General features: G+C 39.1%; 1 protein-coding gene across 4 annotated transcripts in view; it reads right to left on the reverse strand.

Annotated features, from left to right (window-relative positions):
* LOC104603935 (uncharacterized) overlaps nt 1–6,983 on the reverse strand; it is a 24,722-nt gene extending 17,739 nt beyond the window's left edge. For 3 of the 4 annotated variants that reach the window (XR_016083867.1, XM_088900593.1, XM_010268112.3), the window contains exons 1-2: nt 6,791–6,983; nt 6,476–6,690 (exon numbers count right to left, since the gene is read on the reverse strand). Coding sequence is in view for 3 of the 4 variants with exons in the window: in XM_088900593.1 (XP_088756719.1) it covers nt 6,476–6,690; nt 6,791–6,914 (339 nt within the window). In the remaining variant the exon portion in view is untranslated. The remainder of the gene's footprint in view (nt 1–6,475; nt 6,691–6,790) is intronic. The other variant, XM_010268109.3, reaches the window with a different exon arrangement.
* Nucleotides 6,984–9,318: the final 2,335 nt, after the last annotated feature.

The following is a 9,318-nucleotide window of genomic DNA, read 5'->3' on the forward strand; positions in this document are numbered from 1 at the left end:
GTTGCTGAATAGCTGGCTAGAGGTGCCAAATTCTGCTCTTGTCCGCTCTTTAGTTTGTCCTGTGTGGTCACCACCAAGAAGTGGACTAATAAAGCTAAACTTTGATGGAAGTAGTGAGGGAAATCCATGTCCATCAGGTGTAGGAAGGGTTTTCAGAGATGAGGATGGGAAGGTTCTCGCTTTGTATCCAGGTCCCATTGGGGTTGGAGACTCTCTTAAAGCTGAGGTCTATGCAGTACTGAAGGGTATAAGGAAGTCTAAGGAACTAAATATACAAAAGTTAGTCATTGAAGGAGAATCAAAACTGGTCTTAAGTTGGTTACAAAAAGGTAGTGGACTTTGGAAATTTGCTAATGAGAGGACTGAGGAGGGAGATTAAATGGCTAACTAGAGGACTGGAAATCAAGTTTCAATGGGTCAAGAGAACAACAAATGCATTTAATGATGCTTTGGCAAAGCAGGGGGTGGGAAGGGATCAAATGTTTTGGACTGTTTATCTCTCTCTGGAGTGTTGTAACTAAATTCTTTTAATCTAATGAATTCCAGTTATTGATCAGAAAAAAAAAAAAAAAAAAACTTCTAACCCATCTCTTGTCAAACTCTACTAGTCTAGTCTACTGTAACATCACAATGTCTGGTTTTTCTCTTCCCAAAAGGTCCTTGATCAACCTTCTCTTCCTTGCACTATCTAATCCCCTCACATTCCAATTGAAAATTTTCATGGTAATTATGTGATGACAGCCCCTCAAAGGTATAGTTCCCAACTTAGGGACCTTCCTTCTTTCCCCCCTTCCATTGAATTCAATATCTCCCTCTATGTCTGAAAGCAATCTCTCTAGCTCTGATCTGTTCTTTTTCCTCCAGTTTTTTCCATCTCAGGTTTGCTAGCACTCACTCTAGGCTCTCTCAGGTCCTCAATCTTTGCTAGGTTTTCCTCCCGAAGTTCTTATGCATTCTTATAATCCTCAAGAAGGGTACTGATTTGTTCTTAGATCCTTTCTAATTCCTCTTCCTTTAACATTTTTAATAACAGACCTCCCCCCTCAACGCCTCCCCTCTCAGGTTCCCCCTTTTAGATCTCCTCTTTACTTGGATTTCCTTCCTGTAACTCCTCTATTTGCTTGAACAATTCAAGATGGGCACAAATTTGATCCCATATCCTCTCTACTTCATCCTCTTGTTTCTTTTTCAGGTCAAGCTCTCCCCCCTTACCTACACAAACAATGTCCCTTCTCACCACCTCCCCTCCATAGTTGCTCCTTCCTGTTGAGGAACCAGGATACCTGTTATAGGCAGAGAACCCATATTAGTAACCAAAACCGAATTGACAAGTGTACTTGGACAGGTTGGAAAAGAAGAGGGTGGAGCTGGAAACCCAGAAGAAAGCATTGAATCTAGGGCTGATCCTTCTCCCTGTGATGCCTGTAGAGGAGTATCATGTTCCATCAATACCCTGTTAACCGTGGCATCCAAATCCACCTTAGATTGTTGTTCCAAAACTAGTGACTTAGTGTGCCATAGCAAGAACGAACCCTATTTCTCTGGGCTGCTATCAGGACTAAGCTGCTCTGTAGAACTGGGAGAAGTTTTTGGGTTAGGTGTGCCCTAACTCTCTTCTGTAAATTTAACAAACTTGACTGTCACCTTCTAGGGCGAACGAGGTTGAGAAAACTCCAACTATTCTTGTACAGAATCCAAATCTTCTCCTTCGATGAAAAGAATCTCAGTAAAAGAGTTGTCTTCATCGAAGACGTCCCTTAATTGTGGTGGCTCTACACTCCCAAGACTGCTAGTGTCATCTGTTTCACTGTCTGAGTACCTCTCTTCCTCTATCGATCTGCCTACCTCAAACATATCAGAATCTAAGCATCTTACGCTCTTTTTCCCTGGAGATTTCATCAATGGAGCATCCAATGGAGGCTTCTTGAACTTGGGGCTGCGGCATTCCAGCAAGGCAGCCTATCTTCCTTTACTTGCAACGCATTACCAGTTCGAAAACATCGTTTCTTATTCATCAAAAGAAAACATCCTTTCTTCCCTATTGCTGCGCTTAAGTCTTGAGGAGGACGATGATGGACCTAATTTGGTGTCCATCAATGCCCCACTTTTCATAGTCACGTGCCCTTTTAAAGTGGCACACGACCCTTTTAAAGATGGGCCCAAAGCGTTTTGTTCTTTTGGCCCAATAGGCTCAAGTGGGCCTTCCCGATTACCCCCTCCTTTATCACCCACGTGACTAGTAGAGAGGTTGCATGCTTCTGCCTGGTCCATTTCACAATCCACCCCTGCAGCCTGGCCCACATTATAAGACCGGTCCACAACCTGTTTTTCTGCCAACCCAAAACTCTTTGTTTTTAAATTTTGAACTTTTCGTATAGGTGTACTAGCCTTAACTCCACCTGTCACCGCTGTAGCATAGGAAATCCCAGTCTATCCAGCAACTTTCCCCATTATGCTTAAGCCGGCATTCTGCCTCTTAGCTTTTGTATTTCCCAGAACCTACTTTGTCATTTTAGTGTTATCATCTCTTCCTTTCACCCCAAGTAAGCATGTCTTTGTTTCTTCATCTTCCAGCCTGCGACCCTCCTTCCAAAGCTGCACTTCAATGGAAGTCGCCATCCAGACAGAGTAAGAAATGTCATCTATTACCACTTCTACTCTTCTTGGGATTTCTTCAGGTTTCACTCCGCTTAGCTTAAGAACTATAGAGTGTAGATCAAAATCAAAGACCTCATCCAATCTGGCATTACAAATCATAGCTAATGACTGTAAAACATCATTTCTCCAGAGATGAAATGGCAGTTGTAACACACGGACTATCACATTATCCTCCACACTAAAGCTCTTTGAATTTGAGAGGAGCCCATCTTGAGATTGTAAAAGCACTTGCTTCAACTGAAAATTTAAAGCCATGATTTCAACTTTGGATTCTCCCAAATCGAGTAGGGCCTTGCAATTATCAAAAGGGGCAATAATAATTGAACTTTTTAATTTTAATTCTCGCAATATCACCTTTGCGATTTTCCTCCAATCTTTCGGTTGAGTTGAAGTCTCAACCACAAGCTTTCTCTCCCATTCCTCTTTTCCTTCAATTGTCACCAGTTAGCAACTTACCCTTCCCTTCTCAACAACTGTGAGACTTTGTTTCTTGCTTTCTACCTTGTTGGGACTCTTATTTGCTTCTTTTTCCTTTTCTGGTGTATCGGAGTTTTCCAACCCAACTAAGAAATTATCAAGCAACCCTGCAACTTCCTTCCAACCTTGACCCTTTCTTCCTTCAGGGAAACATACCATTTGCTTCCTTCCTTCCCCAAAGTATTCCAAGAGTGCAATAAAAGAACCTTTGGCATTCTTCCTGCATTCCACCTCATACCTTCTCCCTTCTGAACCACAACCCTTATGGTTTGGTTGCTTACCTTTGGAGCTTGTTGCTACCAGGAAATCCTTCAGCCAATCGATCACTTCGAGTCCAACCAGCAAAAAAGTAGCCTTCTTAGCCTCCTTGATCTTCATGCCCGGTATCCCTTTGATCTTCATCTCCTAAAGGAGGAAATCCTTAGCTTCAACCTTTAGAGATTTCTTCCATCTTGATGCTTCCCAAAATCTTCCTTCCACTGTCCTATTTCGTAGCCAAGTTTCTCAACAAGATTTCTCACAAGAAGCTATGGAATCATTCTACATTCCCATTAAACAAGAATTGAAGGGATGAAGGGAAGAAAATGTCCTCTACTACTTGATTGCCAGCATATCTTTGTTGAATGGCCTTAATCTTTCGCTGAAGGTTTTGCATTGCTAATGTCAATTAAACATACCAAAAAAAATAAAGAAAAACAATCATAAGAAGTTATACTTGTTTAAAAAAATAAAGAACAAGTTGTTATATTCCCATTACCAGTTTGTCTCCTTTTTGTCTTCTATATTCCCAAGAAGCACTTGCCTCTCCAGGGTGGTGCCACGCCTCTAGGTAGTGGAACACCTCCACGTTTTAAAACATTGGGTATATGTAAATGGCATTGTTATCACCAGTAGTGATACTTAGGGCATTGTAATATTCCTACAAGACCGCTTCCAAACAAAAGATCCTAGCAAGTTGAAGTACTTTTTGGGTATAGAAGTTGCAAGGTCAAGGCATGGCATCAATCTATGTCAAAGAAAATTCTCGTCATCAATTAAAGGAGATAGGATTGTTGGGTGCTTAACTGGATGAATCACCTATAGAACCTAATGTTAAGCCACGGATCAACACAACGTATCAGCCCACATTGACCGCTACATATCGTATTAGTAACCCACCAATACACAAAATATATGGAGTTTCGTGGTAAGGCCTCTTTTTGGGGATAGTCAGGCCTTATACCAACCCCCTGAACCTATTTTAGAAAAAAAAAAAAAAAAAACTAAAAAAAATAACTACGTGATGTTAAAGTTCGACATGCCTTGTCTAGCATATTGGACTATATCAATAGATTCAATACTTTAATCCTTGTGTTAAGCTTAGCAGTGACACAGAGTAGCAATTTGATGATCCTAGAAAATACAAAAGGTTAGTGGGTAAGCTAAATTATCTGACTATTACCCAACCAAATATTTCCTTTGCAGTGAGTGTGGTGAAGTCGATTTATGCAAAGTCTTCAAGTTCCTCATTGGAATGTAGTTATTAGAATTGCATGGTACTTGAAGGGAGACCCAAGTAGTGGACTATTGTATAGACCTGATGGAAATCTTAAGATAGAAGGCTATATTGATGCATATTGTACTTGTTCTACTTTTGAATCTGATAGAGGTCCACTACAAGATATTGTACCTTTTTGGTTGGAAATTTAGTAACCTAGGAGAGTAAGAAACAAACTGTTGTGGCAAGAAAAAGTGTTGAAGCTGAGTATAAGGTCATATTACTTGTTACATACAAGAGATTGGTTTTTCAGTGGACAACCTCATGAAGCTATATTGTGATTGTGACAACCAAGGTTGTCTATATTTCATCTAATCTGATATTCCATGAGAGGACCAAGCACATACAAAGTTGATTATCATTTTGTAGGAGTAAAGATTCTTAACGAAGTAATTGGCACTGCACATGTCAGCTCGGAAGATCAATGGCAGACCTGTTTACTAAGGGCTTGAGTGGAAGAAGAGTGGATTACATATGCAACAAGCTGGGACCATCAACCATGTGATATATAGGCAGTGTTTGGAACCGTGGCACTGCACACTTCAGCATTACACCCATCATGCTGATCCGTACGCATAGAGACTTGCAAAAGCAGGCCTTGATTTATGTGCGTGCATATTGTTGGGGGAAGCTTCATCTTAGCGCTTCCCCTAACAGGTAGGCATTTAGTCACTATTTTGTTGATGTGGTGCCTAATGGCGCCTAGTGGGGCCTAATTGTCAATAAACAGTTTCATTATTGCTTTTATCGATTTTGCAAACAAATCAAGTACAAACATTTAGTGAATAAATGGAAGCTATACCAAACACATACATAATCTCCAGCTTGAGGGGGAGTGTTAATAGTCAGCCTATTGAGGATTTTTTACTCTTTTCTCCTTTATTTAATGATGTGTAATTAGTCTATATTTTCCTACTTTAAGTTGTGTACCTCATACTTAAATAGGGGCACAATAATCTTTGTAATTAATCTTAGTAATGTATAAATATAAGTCAGCTGGGCTGGAAAGTGAAGGGTTTTTCTCTCTGGCAAATCATTCTTTCTCTTCTTTCTTCTTTCTACTGTGCAGCCTTTCTATTACAATCTTAAACTGTTACCTAATTTGAACCATTGTTTCACCAACAAATAGCCACATCCAAATTTTAAAATATCAGATACAGAACCATATCTCTAACTTTAGTCTATAAAGGAGTCTAATTATATCAGTATACACTATGAAAAGAACTCCCAAACAAATAAAGTTATACATACACCTTCAATTTTAAGAGCTCAGACAATTCATGTCACCACCAAGCAATCCATTCTGCATATACCTAATTTACACAACATAGGAAAAGACGACAATACCATATAACCATGCACGGGAAGTCTTTCTGAAAATTCCAATAAACCTGGAAACGCAGTGACCCATAGACAGAGTTCTATGCACCTCACAGCAAGCACATGAATGGACTAAAATTTCGGACCAATTTGCACATATCGAGAAAGCATTCTATCAAAAAGTGTGAATTATTTGTTTACGAAAAGAATGCTGTTGTTCATTCCAGAAGTTGATAAAGAACAATAGGGGCAAATAAACCCAATATAGCTATTTATAGGATTGAATTGGATTTCAGGTATTGAATGTTTGGTAATTGTTACAACTATACTGTTTCTCCCGTCGTCCATTATCGAGGTGTTGAACATTGTTATCTCGAATTAAACAAATTAAGCACATCCTTCTAAAACAATGCAAATCCATAAGAGAGGAAACTGAAAATCAATAACTTCAGAATTTAAGCTGAACTCAAATTTCAAGTTTACCTCATTTAGAACAAGATGGAGGACGTTTTCGCATGTCATTTGCCTTGCTGTGTCACCGAAGATGGTCAGAGCACCGGACCCTGAAACCAAAGGCACATTTCTTTTGTCTGAAACATCGCTTGAATCTAGCCATTGCTCCAAGCACCTCAAAGCGACCCTCTCCCGCGCATCCTTGCACGATTCATCCGAGAAATCCGATACCCTACTTATCAAATCTGCAAGAAACAAGACATGAATCTAATTTGCAGACAAGCAAAAAGGAGAAACACAAAGACTGAATTATCTTCCCCTCATTTTCTCTGCTTGATTGCGTACCACCGAGGAGAGCGATGTCTACTTGCTTGAAGCTTGCAAGGGCTTCGATACACCAAATCCATGGAAGCTTAGAGGAAGAGGAATTAGTGACCATGGAAGAAGGTGATGAACATTTGCACAGCATACAATGGGGGAGAGAAGTTCGAAAAAAACCCTAACTCTGTCCGTTTTAAAGATTTTTACCCATTCAGATCACCTTTTTCCTCGCTTCTTAATTTTGATTGTTTTTTACCCGAAAAAAAAAAAAAAAAAAAAATGATTGTTTGATTTCATTTTCGTTCTCTGGGACAAGTGTCAGAAGTGTCGAAATTTTTGGTGACGTGGCAAATCAGAGCCGCTCAGGTTGAAGCCTGTTCTTCAAGTAAGTTTTAAGTTTTGGACCGATAAGAAATTGACGCATCATCCAAAACTTCAATAATATATGACAAATAAGAAAAGGGGAAAATTCTCGATTAATATCCTGTAATTTGGGCTTAGTGCCATTTTCGTCCCCTGAACTTTAAAATGCGATTTCAGTACCTAACCCTTTAAAGCGTGACAAATATGTCGTTAACTAACAGTTAATCAGCCGTTAAATACCATTTGAAAAAGACACAAATGCCCTTCAAATGTCATCTAATTTTCTTTATCAACCATTCAAACTTTGACAAAAAATTAATAGTCCCAAATCTTTGCTTTTTTCATTCAAGAAAGTTGAGGTCGTGTTTGAGTAGCCATCCCGGTGATCCCAACTTTCTTGAATGAAAGAGGCAAGGATTTGAAATTATTAATTTTTTGTCAATGTTTGGATGATTGATAAAAAAAATCAGATGACACTCGAAGGGCATTTGTATTTTTTTCAAACGCTACTTAACAACTAGTTAACAGCTAGTTAACAACAGATACTGGATTGTCATATTTTGAAGTTCAGGTACTAAATTGTTGCATTTTAAAATTCGGGGACCAAAGTGGCACTAAGCCCAAAATACAGGGTACTAATCAAGAATTTTCCCTAAGAAAAATCTCTTTTAGGAAGCCATAAATGGAAACAATCTCTAGCATTCTGTGTGGGAGGGATTTTGCATTTAGGGAGTATTGTATTAATTGTACGGGTGTCAATTGGATTGGATTTGGTCCAATCCGATCAAATCCAACATTGGTCCATTTACAAATGGATTGGACCAAATCCCATACAAACTAGATCCAATCCAGTCCAAATGCAAATAAACCAGATTGGGTCCAAACCAAATGAAATTTCAAAAAGTACCTGAAAACCCAAAAATATAATAAATTGTACAAAATATATTATTAAAAAATTCAAAAAATATAAGAAATTGCAAAAATGAATCCTGCATTAGCAAGAGAGTAAGAACCAGATGCACTGCATTAGCAAATTCATAAATAAGAATCACGATAGTTGAAACATTGTATTGCTAAATGAAATTCACATTCCCACTTTCTTTTTATTTTTTGCTGATATGTCATAAAATCCTATGAAAACTAAAAAGTTACAAAAAGTATTTCACACAGGAAAAAGATCATATTAATTTAAATTAATCAACATTGGGAGGAATTAAAAACTATCCATTATGAAGTGCCAATAAAATTCCACTTTGTCTGAAAATTAGTAGATCAAAGTTGGATTTAGATAATATTTAATTCATTTACACCTCTAAAGTCTAAACTAAGAGCATGCTCTATTATTTAATTTGATCCAATTCAGAATATCTTTTTGTTTTATTTCAAGAATGAACCAAACAACTCTTATCTTCCATTCAAGCACATCTAAAAATGTCCATGGAGAATGACTAAAAATCTTTGATGACCAGGAAACTGGAATCAATAAAATGAACACAACACAAAAAATACATGAAAGACAGAAGAGAGATGAGAGAAGAAAATCAAGAAATAACTAAATGTGGGATAAGTATATTGATATAACTGTTCTTGGTCACGTATCAATTTTTTTGTGATGTATCAAATTTTTTGGCTAAGTACCTCGTCAGTGACGTCTGCTCCCAAGTGGCCTGTGACTCAGAGGCTGAAGTGGAGCTCCCTAGTGGCGAGCTATCTAGTGGTGAATTGCCTGGTGGTGAACTACTTTGATGAGCTGTTTGGTGGTGAGTTACCTGGTGGCGAACTGCCTTGTGGTGAGCTACCTTGATGAGCTACTTGGTGGTGAGCCACCTGGTGGCAAACTGCCTGAGAGGTGCCGAGCTGCCTGTGAGGTGTCGGGCAGGTGCCGAATTGACCAAGTGCCGGGCAGGTGTCGAGCTGACCAGGTGATGAGCTTCCTTGCTCTTTAGAGTCCTACAAGGAACCAAATGTCAGAGGGCCCGGGGTGGCTAACCTGGCGAGGTCACTCCGATGCTTAAGTCAATACTCTCATAGTAGACTGCGAGCTAAAAATCATAAAGTATGAGAGCCAAAATATGCTTACTTGCTTACTTGCTTTCTCCTTGCCCTTGGGGTTGGTGCCTTTATATAGGCATTGTTTGGCGTGGGCTTCACGCACCATATCCGAGATTTCTGCGAGGTCGTCTAAGTAG

The sequence above is a fragment of the Nelumbo nucifera genome, chromosome 3 (assembly GCF_055504915.1).
Source record: "Nelumbo nucifera cultivar China Antique chromosome 3, China Antique-T2T, whole genome shotgun sequence".
Taxonomy (NCBI): Eukaryota; Viridiplantae; Streptophyta; class Magnoliopsida; order Proteales; family Nelumbonaceae; genus Nelumbo; species Nelumbo nucifera.